The sequence below is a fragment of the Oreochromis niloticus genome, linkage group LG10 (assembly GCF_001858045.2).
Source record: "Oreochromis niloticus isolate F11D_XX linkage group LG10, O_niloticus_UMD_NMBU, whole genome shotgun sequence".
In the NCBI taxonomy this organism is placed as follows: domain Eukaryota; kingdom Metazoa; phylum Chordata; class Actinopteri; order Cichliformes; family Cichlidae; genus Oreochromis; species Oreochromis niloticus.
Window position 1 is genome coordinate 18,338,655 of NC_031975.2, and position 16,921 is coordinate 18,355,575.

Consider the following 16,921-nt stretch of genomic DNA (forward strand, 5'->3'; position numbering starts at 1 on the left):
TGTGTGTGTCTTTAGCCTAGCTAGACAGTAAAGTAAATCACATCAGATGTTTTTGTGGTGGAAATCAGACTTAATCAACCTGTCATGGCACTATTCATTTTATTCTCAGGTATTTAAAACTGGTCAGTTTCCAGTTTGTACACAATCAATGACAAACATCACAAGTTTGCACAGGATCTAAATGGCACTCCAAGAGAGAAGAATGAAATGTCTGGAAGCCAATGTGGTATAAAGATTTCACTTCAACCTCGCTCTGCAATTCTGATTCTAAAGGTTACACCGAGTGACGCCGAGAGGTCACTGTGCGTGTTTCTTCAGCCAGTTCCTCAGGTGCTCCACCTGTGCAGCGACGCTACTCTTAGCTGTGCCTCCAGGGGCGCTGTACTGCTCCACACTGCTCCTGTAGTCCCACACTGAGGACACGTCACTTCCAAACAGAGGGCTGACGGTACAGAGCAGACAAAGAGAAAAGAAAGAGGAGTTTAAAATTATGGTATGAAAAACATGATAGAAATCAAAGGAAGAGAAAACGATTCATTTGGAAAGTTTTAGGCTTTTAGTTTAAAAGACTGTGTATGTGAGAAGAAGACAGCCACCTTATACCAGTGAGATCTTCCACAGTGAGCTGATTCAGGGCAATGTTTTTGGATTCAGCTGTAAACACAGCTTTGCCAGAGAGACCATGGGCCTCTCTGAATGGGACCTGCAACACACAATAACACACAGCTACACTGTAACACACAACATGCAGAAATGCAGGAAAGTATTTTGCAATGAAAAATTCATGCAAATAAACTCATATTCAAAAAAAAAAAAAAAAAAAAAGAATGACAAAACAGACTATTTGATTTGGAAGATTTAATACTGGATACCCTTGCTGACAGATTTATGTCTCCTTCCAGGATCAAACTGGGTAGCTTTCACTTGTTAGATAAACCACTACCCAGAGACACTAGTTTACCTCAGACTAGTTACTAGGACTAATAAACTTGTATCCTAATAAAGGCTCTGAAGAGTGTTTGAATTCCTGTACAAACTGTAGACATCATTTGAAATCATTTCTTTGTAATTACTTCCTCAAACATTGTACACAACTACATTACATCTGTTCAAGTATGGCAAAAAATCTTTAGAAATCTAAATTATTCTAGTTGATACAGAGATCACAAATATTTAACTTGATTTGACTGCAAATACTGAAGTTTAACTTTTAAGTAACATGATTACCTTGAACTTTAATACTAATTCAACTGAAGAACTTAAAACTAAATACATCTGAAATGAACTAAACCTGCCACAGCCTGAGGGAGGTTAGTTCAAGAGGCAACGACAACTAGAAAATTAGTACAAAACTGATACTCAGTAATTTGTTATGTTGTTCTAAAAATGTCTGCAAGACAAAATTGTAATTGAAATTTTTTAAAAATAATAATATAGGTTAATTTCATATCCTGAATATCTATAACATAATATTATGTAGATGTTAAGGATATATGATCTACTCACCCCCTTCCTCACAAGGTAGTAGGCCAGATCAGTAGCCAGCATGTCAGGACTGAGAGCAGCTTCCATCACAGTCTGGTTGATCTAAAACATAAGCAAAAATTAAAGGACACCCTGAACGTTTGCAAGATTATTTGTACACTGAAAAAAAGACTGAAGAAAAACTGATATTCCTCTCCTTGTTTGGAAAACTGTCTCAACTTCCAGCCTTGATTTTATGGAGCCAGAACTTAAAACCTTACAAAATCTTTCTACGTTAATGTCGTTTGCTCATCTCCACAAAGAATCGGCTCTGTCAAATCCTCAGCAGTGCTTGCAGTAAAATGTTTAATGCTGGAAGATGACTGACAGTGATGCAATTCTCATAATCCACCTCTGCATACAAACACTCCGGCTCAAACTGCCACGATGTCACTGAAGTGTGGAAATGATTCAGCTTTAAGTGAAGCATCTCATTAACCACACAGGAGTTACTGTTTCCATATTAACTTTTTAACATAGTCTTTATGGAAATCACTTACCATCTACAAACCAAGCAATGTATTCGGTTTATTTTTCAAAGGAACAGTAGTGAACTGATTGTCTGACCTTCAGCGTTGACATGACTCCAGTGGTCACCTGCAGCACAGCCTGAACATTATCATAGCAGTCAAACATGGCCTCCTTATCCTCCTGAAGGGTGAGCACGGTGATAAAGAGAGCTGGATATTAGGAGAAACTTGACTTCCTTCCAAGTGAAACCACGTGAAGACAGACTTTCATACCTGTAGGTCCTTGTTGTAGGTGCTAGGTAGGCTCTTCAGCGTCATCATGAAGCCCGCACACTGAAATACAAAAATCACAGGAAGAGTTTTGTGAGAAAACTGCAGCGAGAAAAGAATGAAAGCAGTAAAGATTATGAGGGCACAGCACGTCTGAATGCTCCTGAAAGGCGAAACTGTTGTAGCTGAGAGGCAGACAACTACAATAAAACTATTATCACCCTCCACATGGATGAGCCTCTGCCTCCTGTTCCCAGGCTTCATCATACAGAGCTCTGTTTATAATAAATTATGGAGGATCTATTGTATCACTATAATAACATATTAAATTATTAGAAAATAGACTATCTATTAACATGTGTTTTTCTCCAGTTTGTCACTGTACTTTTATACTGAAGCCAGCCAACTGTGATTCTAGTGACGGAAAACTAGTGACTGCTTTAGGACACATGAGGGCGCTGGTACTGCAGAGGAAAAACAAGCTGTTCTCCAGAGAGAAAAATCTGCAGTTAGTTCCACTTTTAAACATATCGACCCTTTTTTAATAAGTTAAAATATGAAAGCAAAGAATCAACTATTTACAACAGGAAGAAACAGGATTTAGGGGAAATGTGGTCTACACTTGAACTAATGGAAGTGATCTCACACAGCACATTACAACTATACCAAGATATTGAAAAGAGTTATTGTAGCATCATTGGTGTTTCTATATTATACATTTTTTTAGTTATCTGGCAAAATAAAATTGCAAGTGTGAGCTACTGACATGTGTAGACAGACAGCATTAAAGCCAAAACCCTTCAGTCTTACCCTGCCAAAGGCACGACCTGCTTTACTCCTGATCAGCTCCAAACTGTCAGCATTTTTTTTCTGGGGCATCAGACTGCTGCCGGTGCTACACACAGACACACAAATATACATGAAGGGCAATGAAAATGCAGAATAAAATACAGTAGGTCATAGCAGAGAGATCAGTGCTAAATGGACACAAGTACAGAGAAAATAATGATTCAAACATAACTTTTAATTTCACTTTATTAACTTATAATACAGCTTCATGACGGCAGCCTTTGCACTTTGGGTGCTGTAAATGTTGAATGATGAGATGTACACTTTTATTATATAGTTTTATTATAGATTAAATACCAAGATTATGCTCACAGAAATCCAGTGAACTGTCAAACCTCTACAGTTTCTAGAGTGCTTGTTTTATTTTCTCATTAATTTAGAATATGTAAATAAAGGAAACAGGAATAAGTCAAGGGAAATGGCCTCTTGGAAGAACCTGGCTTCAACTCACGTTAGCCACATTTGAACTACGGGGCTTGGGTTACTTTTTCCACTCAGTCCTTTTCCTTTGCTTGCTGCAGCATTCCGATCTCTGTCTAACTGTGATTGGATGCGTAGATTAGCATTATTGCAGTTTCTTTGTTTGCTGTTGATTTAGATTGTTTAATTGAATTATTAGTTTTACACTGATTATTGATTTAATTTGCCTTGAAACGACCCGTAAACTATCTAATAAGAAACTTTCATGAAGTAAATAAACTCCTGAACAGCTCTCCTCTTATGTGCCAGTAATTTTTTTCCAATATGTAAATGACAGATCTTTACATACATTGATTTTATATGAAAGCGGTGTTTCATCTATTATTGAAGTTCATGCACAATGTCACAAATCTTGCTAAAGAGCTTCAAAATAAAAGCATGAACCGACCTGTAGGCATCAGAGAGCTTGATGAAGGAGAACTCTTTTGTGCTGTAGAGTATCAGGTCCTCGGCCATCTTACTGAGATGGGTCAAACACAACGAAGCCCAGAACAAGAACTCAGCTAAATAAACAGACAAGTGAACATGAAAGGACTCAGAGTAGAGTTCATGTTTTTCACTGCTTGGATCCATGTTAGTCTGAAAGCTTACTGGTGTGTACAGTTTACATACCAACAAAGTCTCTTTGGCCTGTGGCATCCATGCTGTTTACACTGATGCTATCAAACCCAAGCTCTACAGATGTCAGACGGCAAATGTTGTAATTTCTGCTCATTTTTGAATTCATATTTTATAAAAAAACAACAGTTACATGACATGAAGACATCCGTAACAAAAAGCCAAGTGGCCTGACCTCTCTGCAGGAGCTCTCTGTCGATGTCGAATGGAGTCCCAGCGATGGCGCCACTGAAAACAACAGGATTCATTTTATCATATCTGTGAGACCAAAATGAAAGTCACACACGAGCGCATTCAGGGCGTACCTGCCGAGAGGTAAAACGTTAACTCTTTTCTTGAGCTCCTGAAGCCGCTCCACATCTCTGCTGAGGGCAACAGCGTGGCTGGAGACAGAGATGCACGAGACTGACGTGAACATCACACTGTCTCATATGAAAGATGGGAAAAGTGCAAATATGTCAGTACAGGAAGATCACCTCAGAATCCAGTGGCTCCATCTGATTGGCTGTGCCCTCTGCATGTGGGTGTAACCAGGAAAAAGGACTTCAATTTCTCTGAGTTTCAGAAAAAAGTGACGGAAAAGATCATTTTTTTAAAAACTGCAAGGTTACAGCAGAGCACATGTTTACGTATGCCAGTGTGTGTTTGTCTCACGCTGCCGCCCGCTCCACCATAGTAGTTATCAACTGAAGCGCGTTGTCCGTAAGGGTTGAGATTGCGCTTCGCAGCCACAACCTCATGTCAGTCACCACCTGATCAATCAAAACACACAGAGGGTAATATTTTAATCTTTTCTATTCTATAACAATTAAATCATTACAGTTTTAATATCACAAACACAGACCTGGTCATTCCTGCTCCTGCCTGTGTGCAGCTTCCCTGCAGGTGCACCAATCAGCTCCTGAGAAAACATGTAGCCACACGACTATGACATCTGTCACCACAGCGATCACCAAGCCCTCAACGGAGGAGGAGATCAGTGTTTTATAGCCCAAAACTGAAACAATAAAACACTAAAATTACATTTTATCGTTGGCAGTTTTTTTTCCTCTAAATCCTCCACACATCAGGGTGAGACCAAAGCTATTTTACAGAATCTTATTCTCATCAAATAGAAATAGCAACAGCCATCACGAGGGATAACCAGTATCTGAACCCAATATATGTGTATACATTTTTTTTATTGTTTTCAGCAGTGGTAGAACACACATTTAGTGTTCTACTAAAATCAACTGTAGAGCTTATAAATATAATTTTCATTGTTTTCTGGAAAATACTGATGTGGAATAAGCTCTATCAAGCTTCTGCTGCACCATGCAGCACTTTTTGGTAGGATCAATTCAACAATTAGAACACTGTGCAAAACATAACCTGTATATTTTTAAAAATACTTTTCTACTTCCACTATGCTCCATTTCCCTTTCTTCTTTCTCCTCTAACCCCAACCAGTCATCTCATATGGCTGTGCCTCCCTGAGTCTGGTTCTGTTGGAGGTCTCTGCCACTGTCAACAAGCACTACCTCATAAGTCGAACTCTGTTCACTGCACTTTTCTTTTTAATGTTGTAGAGTCTTTACCTTACGATATAAAGCATATTGAGCTGAGTGTTGCTGTGGAAATAGAAAGAAAAAGAAATTCTACAAGCCATAACTCACCTTTAGTCTGCGCTCATTGGCAGTATGAATATCTTCATCTCCAGGTTTGATGACAAAAACACCTCTAGACCACTCATCAGAAATCTGCAGAAACAAATAGGGACTATTTTAAAATATAATCCGTAAATAAAATATATTAATACATAGAAAGTTTTCAGTAACTGTGCATGAGTATAGCAAATGTCAGTCCTGGTTACATAATTACAATCGCACCAATAAAGCAGAACCTCAGGACAGAGAGGGCACCCTAAAAAATGAGCTGCATGAAAGAAGAACTAAGGCTGTTTAGCAGCTGACACATGTCACATGATGACACCATTGTGCAGCTCACACTCAGTAGAGGAATCCTGCACCATGGCACATTTTCAGCTGTCATCTATTAACCAGCCAAAGGGAAGGCAGTGATACACATAACCATTCAAGTGATTTTCTGCTACTGCCACCTGTGGTTGCTCCTGAACTATCTTTCTTAGTTGCGGTTTGTTGTGACTTCACCTGATCCATCCCGTGTAAGATTTGCTCCATTTCGTCCGTGCTGACAAGCTTTGCCCTCTCCAGAGCTTTAACATAAGCTTTGCTCCCACGAATGTCTGCATCCCACATCCTCTGGTCATAAGCGATTGAGGCATTGAACTTCTCCATAATAGGATCGGTGTCTCCAACAAATCGACCTCCCCAGAGTTTACTTCCCTGAGAAGGAAAAGGGTAACATGAATAAAAGTAAAGAAAAAATTCAAATAGGTCAAAACATGAACTTTACAAGGTAAAACTCCGTGGCTTTGGTTGGTTTATTGTTAGCTAATGTGCCCTCAATGGAGAGGAGAATCCAGTTTGACAACTTGCTTTTGTTGTTAAGTGTCCGGCTGGGTGTTAAAACAACAAACGCGCCAATGGCCGCACGTCGTTTGCACGCTTACCTCTGTACTGGCCATGTTTAACTGACGGTAGGCGTCTGTAGCGATTTAATGTCGGTTTTGTAGTTTAGCTGAATTAACGCTAAACACTCGGACGTCTGGCGAGAACGAGGCTGCTGCCACTGAAGCGGTTGGTGTCGCTTTAAAAAACGTCAGAGGAGACGTCCCGACGTCTTGCTACGTTAAGGGCTCCGTTGCAACGTAACAGGTGTGCAGTCAGCAGAGTGGACGTCGTTCCGTTGGGAAACGCCTTTATTAAAATGTTGTGCTCTTAATTTCAAACATGGTATCTTGAAAATTGTCTATAATATATATTTATAAAATCCTAAATGTTGATGACAGTTTTTTACTTTTCACAACACGCGAGAGAGTATATCTTGTGTTTTTCATGGTTGAACATTTAACTCGTTGGAAAGACCTCCAAAGTTATATATTTTGCTAAACTAAACCCACAATTCCACTGAAAAATACTGCAATTTTTAACGTAAAAGAAAACTATTTATGCACTTACAATTGTTAGGAAATTTTCATTTCCATAGTAAGATTAGAAAGGAGTACAACACAGGAAAAGCTCAGGTCGAGTGGTTTGGAGACAACCTCTAGATCTGAGTTAGAGGGAGAAGGCTGAGAGAAGGATGAGATGGTTTGGATACAAAGGATGTTAAATATGAAGCAGGAGGTAAAGAGTGAGACCACAGAGAAGATTTGTAGATGCAGTGAAGGAGGACGTCCAAAAGTTTGGTGTGACAGAAAAGGTAGCTATAGATAAGGTAGAATGTATTTGTGTGAGTGTTCAGTAAGTCTAGAAAAGAGCTATACAAGTGCCAGCCCATTCACAATTTGGTGTTTATAATATTGAGCAGATATTGCCACAGGTTTACTCCTGGGGCAGTCCTGAAGAACAGAGGCAGAAATGTTTGCAGTGATGATGGATTCAGTATCACACAGAACAAAGATGCATGTTGGATTTGTAAAAAATCAAAAACAAAAACTGTTTAATGAGGATTAATAATTCTTAAGGAGACAAGGACGTTTGAACAGGTACTGGAAATTACTTAAGTTGCACTGACTTCTAATAGCAAACACAACCATATATTTAACATTCATCTCCTTTGCTTTTGCAACTTTGTGCAACTTTGATTCCTTTGTTGTTTTCAGATTTCTGTCTTTTCATCGGTTTCTGTATCACCCAAATTACTATTCTGCAAGTGGAAATTTTTCCTTTGACAGGTTATCATTATTATATAAAACCTGTGTTAGAGTCAATGGGGTCATCCCATCTATTCTTACACTCATCCAGTTTACTAAATCCTGCCAGAAGTTAGTCATTACTAAACAGGAAAAAAAAAACTTTTCAAAAAATGTGTATATTTGTTTGTTATTTTAATATTACACCCTTTTAATTTTGTGTTTTAAAGAAGGTAAATTTATTTGTCTTTTAGAGTAATATAAAGGATTTTGTATCAAATTCAACAGAGGTAATGGGATTGCATTAAAACTTTGTTATATTTTCTAAGGGAACACTGAATGTTAAACTTGACATTAAAAACACCTAATTCGAGCAACTGCCCCTTCTCATCAAGTAAATCTGTTATAACAACGATGTTTTTTTCATACCACTCTTTAATGAATAATGACTTCCTATTACTTGTAATGGTCCTGTTATTCCACAAGGTGGAGCCATGGGGCGTGAAGTCATGGGCAAAAACCATCTTCCAATAAGACAAGATTTGCTTATGATATTGTGACAGTTTAACAGGCAACTTCGACATATCAAAATCACATTTCAGGAGAAAAGCCAACCCTCCCACCTTCTTCAAAATATTTTGGGGATATGGAACCATATGGAGTCAGGTTTTAAGAGAAAGGCTTTTATTCAGTTTATTTTAAATACTCCAACCATTGATAGAAAATCAATTGTCCTTATACTTCCTTTAGTGTATTTTTTTTTTTGAACAGTTGTGATTTTTTAATGTAGTTTGTTTTATTAAGCAAAATGAACTGATAGATTATGGAGTTGATCTTTTTAATACTTTCGGGGTAATGTATAACCATCTTCGAGACACCCTCTGATTTTGATACTAAATTGCGTCCAAAAATTGTAATATATCTCGTTAACCAATGATTTAGTGTTTTTGACATATCATCAATTTTGTCTTCCAGGTTTTTTGACTCTCTAATTCTGATATCTTTATTTAAATAAATGTCTAAATATTTAACTTCACTTTTCAATACGTTTCAATAGGACACAGATAATATAATTATATTAATCAGAATATTCCCGGTATGGCAAATGGTACACATTAAAATACTCCATCATTTTGATTATGGATTATTTCACTTAGGTTACGTATATATTGCTGGATAGCTTGATCTACAATGCTACAGTTTATCTGCAAAATTAATTAAATAAAGCTTTAAAATCAATGATGGAGTACATCTGAAGAATATTCAGAATATTTTAATTCAAGTCAAGTGGCTTTATTCTCATTTCAACCATGTGCAGTAGTACAGCACACAGGGAAGCGAGACAACATTCTTCCAAGATCAAGATCATGGTGCTACATATAACATGTAACAGACAATCAACACAGGACTACAACTGACACAAACCCAAACTGACACAGACCAGTCACTGAGTGTTCAGGAGTCTGACCACCTGGGGGAAGAAACTGTTTCCCGTCTGGCAGTAAGGGCCCGAGTGGGTAGGGGTATACATATAGTGGAAACAGAAAACAGCATGACAGAAACGCTTAAATAAAGTCCATTCTAACAGATTCTAATAATCATTACAATCAAATTCTAGAATATGCTATGTACTGGAACATTCAAATACCGTAGAATTTACTGGAAATGCCTCACCCCTGTTTGTGAGAGCCACACCCTCGGAAACTCATCTCACAAAACCAAAAAGAACTGACAGGTGTCTTCAGTTACTTGTAGTACTACAACAAGGACAGTGAAGTTCTTCAGTTGCAGAGAGTAACCCAGAGAGTAACCAAGGTAAGTCCGAGCTATCGTTAACTAACTTATCGACAAATTAAATTACTAAAGGATTCACACTTGTTTAATTTAACGTCGGAGGTATTACTGTTTTCTTTTTACTTCGTTCTCTGGAGCAGGTTATTTTCAGATTTTCCTGTTAAAAATCGGGGAAAAAATGCCTATGAGCGCCACTATTTCGCTTGTTATTTTAAATGACATAAAAATGTAGATGTGATATTGATTATTTGATGAAAGAATACTTTTTAATGCGATACGTTAGGCCGCAGAAAGCCCTGATTTAAAATTACATCAGCCCAGACTGCGTGTGATCAGACAGCGTGTCTTGCGTTGTCAGGGGGTTTGGATGTAACAGGTTACCGACTGTTACTCTCCTTTAGACTGCTGTAATGTAGATCATAGAACACAGATGAAAACTGATCAGTTAGATTTGAAGGCTATTTTTATTAACGAATATTTTTTCAATCGATCAAATTCATTTCAATTTGAACTGTCACAAAAAGCGATTACTGATTACAGAAACGAGGCCATAAATGTGGTGTTTGTAACAGTACATGAATGAGTTTGTTGCCGATTTATCTCCAAAATAACTCTTTAAAAATTCCGAGAAGAAATGTATTAGTTTCAGGTATACGCAGGCGTACCTTTTGTTCCTGAGACTAAACAAAAGAATGGCAAATAAATGTGTGAACGTACACAGACCAACCTATTTGTCAATCACGGAAAATTTTTGAATAACCATCCGTGTTTATAACCATGTTTATAAAACCATCGAGGGATCGGCGATTCTTGAGTCTTGGTTTACAAATAGTTTGGCTACAAAATGGAGATTCTGCATTGTTTACCTTATTCTTTTAACATTTTGACAGTCGATGAATATAATTAGAAATAAATGATTACTTTGTTGAACTTTTCTTGTATTTTCGTATTTATATATTGAGAATAGTTGCATTGATTTAGGTGTTGTACAATTAAACATATTGAATGTCCTTTTGGTATGAACAGACGCAGTACACCTGTAGTGTCAGTAATTGGTGTCCATTGTACTTGGAATGAACGAAGGTGATTCTTGTGAAGGGAGTCTACGCAATATTTTATATAAAACAGATTAAATTATGAGCAATCTCTTTGCCTCATCTGTATGGATTACACAGCAAAAGTTTGTGATAGCCGGCGCACAGTGTTTACGTCACAAGGGAGTGAAGGGAGTCTGGGGCCGTTTCTCAATTCTCAAGTACGCGAGTACGTACTCGCGTTCTCGGTGAGTACGTACTCGCCGAGAACGCACGGGAGTATGTACCCGCCGAGAACACGAGCACGGACTCGCGATATGTACAATTGGAACACCTGCGTACGTGATGATGTCACAGGTCCGGAGTTTTTACTGCCCTCACCTCTTAATTCAACTGTGAGTAACATGTTATGAAGCTTAACTTTAATCACAGCCAAACCGGTTTACTCAGGAACAAACAAAACACTGAAATAAACCAAACATTAACATTTAGAAGTGATCTAAGTGACTTATATATCATTTTTAACCTCAGTAGTGAAACCTCTATTAATAAAAATAGTGTACATGTACATACGTGTACATACCTTAATAAAAACAAGCAGGTGAGATGTTAGAACGCATTTATTTCTATTTTAGTGGACACTCAATACTATAGACAGCTGCTGGGGTTTCTTTAACCTCAGTAGTGAGAAGACCGTGAGCAGGGGGGGGGACTGATGACGTATCACGAGTACACGAGAACGCAAGTACGCACAAGTACGCATATTGAGAAACGCCCTACGCATTCCTAATGCCCGTGGAGAGGCCTCAAATCATGGTAAAATAATAAGCGATTTACTTTCAACTAAGTTTTATTTTCTGGAAATTCAGGTTTTTGTAGAAAACTCGGTTATTCTGAGATCTGCAACTACTTTTGTGTTTTCGTGATTTTGGTGCGGTAAAATCATATTCAATGTTCTTTTGATATCAACAGACACAGTACACTGGTAGTGTTAATAATTGGAAATTAATGAGTCATTTGTTCACCTTTCTCCTTTAGATATGGTGGCCCCCAAAACTGGTGTCCCAGCTAGTGGACTTAAGGTGCTGATTTCCTCCTATAAAAAAAATATTAGAGGATATTAATAAAGCTTTACCACATATAGCTTTACCACATTATCTTTATTTGTGAACTAGTTGTGCATTAATTTCACAGACCGCAAAAGAGGCACCGCCACAAGGTGTGGAGGGCGTGATGCAGGTGTCCATAGACCCTGAACTGAACGAAGGTCCATCTTGTGAAGAGACTCCAAGCATTCCTAATGCCCGTGGAGAGGCCTCAAATCGTGGTAGGAAGAGTGAAATATTTAGTTTTATTTTTCTAGGGGGAAAAAAACAGGTTTTGTAGAAAACTCGGTTATTCTGGTATCTGCATTAGATAACTACTTTTGTGGGGTTTTTTGTGATTTTGGTGCGGTAAAATCATATTCAATGTTCTTCTGATATCAACAGACACAGTATACTGGGTACACTGGTAGTGTCAGTAATGAGAAATTATTGATTCATTTATTCTCCTTCAGGTACAATGGCACCCAAAACTGATGGCTTGGCTTCTGAAGTTCACCTCTTTATTTCCTTAGTGGTGAGTGGTAAATCAACTGAAAGAAGTTAATCATTTAATAACGCATTCTGCATTTATTTAGTAATGTTTTTCTAAACATGACATTTTTTTGATGATCTGAAACATGTTGGTGTGAAAAAAATCAAAACAAAAAAAAACAAGAAATTGGGAAAGGGACAGATACTTTTTCACAGCACTGTATTGACAAATTCACCTAGCTCTGTAACATGCTTATTATGACTATAAATATGTTTTAATGAGGAATAACTGAAATAGAATTCTTTTTTTTTTCTTGTTGGTTTCTTGTTCGTCTTGTTTTTTTCGTGTGTCTAGGAATATCCATTTGGGGTTTGGTGCAATCAAAGCGACATACTGCCTACCAGCAACTGCAACTCTTTGCCTCATGTTCTGTGTTTTGGGGAAAATCTTCTCCTTGGAGCAAAGATACATGATTTACATATTTTGTATGCTATTTTTGGTCATAAATTGCGCATATATTCTCATATATGGCAAAATGACATATATGTGAATAAGGTTTTGGAGCTCAGTAAATCTGTTTGTCAAGTAAGAACAGGGAACGAATTTGGAAGTGGATTTCTCCTGTTTGACAAGTATGTCCTTACAAACTTTCATGTTGTTAAACCTCATTATAATTTTAAGACTGGTCAGCTTACTAATAAAATCACCGTTACTTTTTCATATGAAGAACAAGAGTCTAATTGTGATCTTATAGATGTAGAAGAAGTTGTTTGTTATGATTATAGTAAAAATCCTGGTAATAAGCGTGACTGGGCTTTGTTAAAGGTCAGTGTCAGTATGCCATTGCCCAATGGTCTTTTACCACACATTAAGTCAGTTTCTGACACTGAATGTTCTAACATCTTCATTATTGGACATCCTAATCGCGAAGTAAAACAAGTAGATTTTTGTTCAGTTGTTTTTCCTGAGAACCGCAGACAGGTTGTGGAGGAGAATTGGAGGAAAAATCCAGGTCGCAATGATGATTACGTTAATCGTGTGGTAAGAATAATTCCACAACTCAATGGCACACTGACATACAAGTCTAATTTTTACCATAGCTCTTCTGGTTCTCCTGTGTTTAACGAGGACGGTAAGCTTGTTGCAATGCATTCAGGAGGATATCCTTACCGTGATGCTAAGGGTCAGCGTCAGAGTCTTATGGATTTTGGTTATCCTTTGCCTAATATCATCAACAAAATTAGATTGCAGATGATGCAGAACTAAATGTTTTACCCGTTGACTTCTTGACTCATGTAATTTGCAAATCAAAAATAAATTGAGCATAGAAACCAAACTGCGTTCTGAGCTTTATTGAACAAGGGATCACCACAGTATGAACAGTCTTTATACCAACACTGATGTGTGTGCATAGTTCTATTTATTTTGGAAAATAAGGAAATTTTCTCACAGTCATGGAGACACCTCTTTGGGGACTTAACTGTTATACCCGGCAGAGCAGCCACACTGATCATTTTATTACAGATGAAAGAATTTAGACAGTTTTTCAATTCTGTGATCCCGCAGTGATGGTTTGATTTAGGGACCTGCAGTGGCGTTTGGGCCCAGACACGGCTAATGACGTCAGATTAGAGACCTGATTGACTCCTTCCTCATATTTCACTGACTCAGTGAGGAGAATAAGAAGTTTTATTGCTGAAAGGTTTCTTGTATTCAAACTCCCACAAGTCATTAATCCACGACTATCAATTGGTCATCAGGTCACTCTAAAAGTCATGTGTTCCAGCCCGGAAATCTACATTAGTATCTGCTGCGAATAAATCTCACATATTTCAATGATGCTGATGATTTACACTGAAAAAAACTTACTAAGGGATTCAATTTGTATTTAGTCCCAAAGTTATGAATAAATAAAAAGTTGATACTGAAACAACTTTTTTCATCCAGTACTCTCACAGCTGGACTGTTTCAGGATTCGTCATTCAGTCTCTCTGTTTTCACACTTAGTTTCACATCCAAGCAACAACAGTATAAAATGGTGTGTCCTTATTTGAATTTTATGTTTTAATTTACAGAACATACAGCACATTGTGTGCCGTGTTTTTTTCATGTTGTCATACCAGCCTTTGTTCCCATATTTGATCTATCTCAGCCGTCCTTCTCACAGATGTTTTGAAAAAAGCCGATTGGGTGAGATTTCTTGCCAAACTTGTTTCAGCTCACGCTAGAATACTCCTCCTCTGTCATTGAGGAAGCCACAGTCGAGTCTGCGAGGGTAATGAAAAATACCTGTTGAAATCATCTCTCACAGACAAATTACAGCAGCTCTCAAGAACACCATTTCCTCCTTCAAGAGATCAACATGATTCATCATGTTGGCCTGTTGTAGATATATTCTGGGTTAACTCTTAGCCATCACTGGCTTTTTAGGGATAATCATCATCTGTGTTCTCCCAATGTGGATTATCAGAGTTTTCGTTGATGCCAACAACACCATTTCTCATGTGCTGTGGGAGGGTCTGTGTTTAGGACTGCACGTTACAGAGAACTGGACACATGGAATGCAACACCTACAATTCTCTGCTGACCTTACCTCATGATCTGCAGGCTGCCAGAGTGTTCATCATCATTGCCATCATGTTGAGTTGTTTGGGATTCTGCTTGGTGTGGTTGGGAGCACAAATTTTGTGCACATGAAAGGAAAAAGAGCAAAGTGAATTTTGTTTCTGGAATTTTCTTCATCATTGCAGCAGTTTTAGTGCTCATGCCACTAAGGTTGACAACCTACGCCATCTTCAGTCATTTCTATCGTCCTTTCCAAGCAAACTCTCAAACTTGATATCCTGGATGCATTATCATGGATCAACTATCAGCAAAAATCAATGCAAAGCTTCTTTTTGAGGGGACAAGAAACCCAAGTCAATCTAAGTGCATGTATGTAAATTTATGTTATAGCTTATATTTCATTTTTACAAAGGAATCATATTATTTTTTCTGGTAAATTATTACAAATTAGCCTATCTACATAAACTATAGACTCAGATGCTAAATAACAATGTTTTTTTAGCAATTTTTTACATGCAACATTTGCAGTTAATTTGGGAATTTAATTAATTTTAAGAACTTTGAGAACTTTGAGTACAGAGTTGGGTAGTTGAAAGAGTCCTTTACTTTTAGTCATGATTGTCATTTTCATATATAAAAATTCTTTATTTAACAGAGTCTCATCTGGTTACATTTACAAGCATGACCAATTGCTGGGACATCATTTGAAGCTGTTAGATGTGCCGTCACTTTGTTTTGGTTTCCTACCTTCACCAGGTACTTAATAAGTATAACAGCAACACAGCAATTGAAAAAAGGGACCCTACACCAAAGTTCAGCATACCCAGGATAACTTTCCATTTACATATAACTGAGGTCATTATGGTTCTCACTCATATTTCAAGGTAGCATAGCCTGGGGACCCATACTGGATGTGAACTGTTGGGATTTATGTTTATCTGTAAGGCTCCGTATCAGTCCAAGGAAGGCTGATATGGATAACAAAAAGATCTTCTGGTCAAAATAACCACAATGTGTTAAATGATGGTTAAAGGGAAGAGGCACATTTCAAACACTTCTAACTCTTTAACGTTCTTCTCTTTCCTTGTTATTGCAGCTTTAATTCAATCAATCAATCAAGCAAGCAAGCAAGCCTTTTATTTGTCACATTCAGATTTTTGTGTCTTCACCTTAAAACCGATCTTTTTATTAATATTATTACTGTGTTTCTATGTAAGGAGAATTTGCCTTTGAATCTCATCCTGCAGCTTTGTCTGGACTGTCTTACACACTCCGGTACACTAGATGGCGATCTGCGTGTTTCCTGTTTGCTGCAAACAGGAAACACGCAACGCAAGCATTAGACAGAAAAGGCGCGAAACTTGTCTGCGTTTGCATAAGCTACAGGCAGTTGGTTTTCGCGCTTTAGGTAAGTGTTCAAATAAACAAAACAAAAAACACCTTAAATGGCTCGTTTACGTCAATTTATATGGACTCCTAAAGTACGTGAACATGCACACGCTAGCAAGTGGGTATGGGAAGCCTTCTCGGCACTTTTCTAACCCGTCTGGTTAAGAAATGGCGGAAAAAACGCCATTTAATAAGTGGGAGGTCCTGCTACACAAGAGACAGGAGTGACTGAAAGGACGTTTAAAATGGCAGCAACCAACCTACTGTTTTACTTTTATTTACAACCAGAATCATCTTTATTGCTTCACCTCCACGTATTGCTCGTGATAGACTACCCAATTTGACGAGTACTGCTAACCTTTGTGCTTTTCACAGCAAATTGCTGTCAACATTACAGCCAGATGTCGTACTGCTGTTGGAGTCACCCTGAAATCGTGCAATATTAATATCCTGCAGAGTGTGCATGACTATGTTCCTGCATGTTTTCTTTAAATCTTAAATTCTTTTTTGAGTACAAATCAATTTGTGATTTGCTGTTTCGTTCATCCTCTAAAAATGTTTAATTTTCTCGGTTTTTTTTTTCAGAATTCAGA

At 37.8% G+C, this 16,921-nt stretch overlaps 2 protein-coding genes across 2 annotated transcripts; one reads left to right on the forward strand and one right to left on the reverse strand.

The window, feature by feature from the left end:
• Positions 1-82: 82 nt before the first annotated feature.
• Positions 83-6,952, reverse strand: asl (argininosuccinate lyase). The gene is made up of 16 exons (XM_003446968.5): positions 6,784-6,952; positions 6,362-6,556; positions 5,867-5,950; positions 5,056-5,112; positions 4,866-4,963; positions 4,688-4,765; positions 4,517-4,594; positions 4,387-4,439; positions 4,206-4,268; positions 3,982-4,096; positions 3,075-3,159; positions 2,268-2,327; positions 2,092-2,175; positions 1,507-1,587; positions 597-703; positions 83-442 (listed from the first exon to the last, which is right to left on the reverse strand). The coding sequence occupies exons 1-16, from the start codon at positions 6,796-6,798 to the stop codon at positions 298-300; spliced, it is 1,398 nt and encodes a 465-aa protein (XP_003447016.1). The 5' UTR covers positions 6,799-6,952; the 3' UTR covers positions 83-297.
• A 2,779-nt stretch (positions 6,953-9,731) lies between these two features.
• On the forward strand, positions 9,732-13,640 carry LOC109203803 (protein FAM111A-like). The gene is made up of 5 exons (XM_019363534.1): positions 9,732-9,783; positions 11,835-11,878; positions 11,991-12,123; positions 12,355-12,416; positions 12,729-13,640. The coding sequence occupies exons 2-5, from the start codon at positions 11,837-11,839 to the stop codon at positions 13,638-13,640; spliced, it is 1,149 nt and encodes a 382-aa protein (XP_019219079.1). The 5' UTR covers positions 9,732-9,783; positions 11,835-11,836.
• The last annotated feature ends 3,281 nt before the right edge of the window (positions 13,641-16,921 follow it).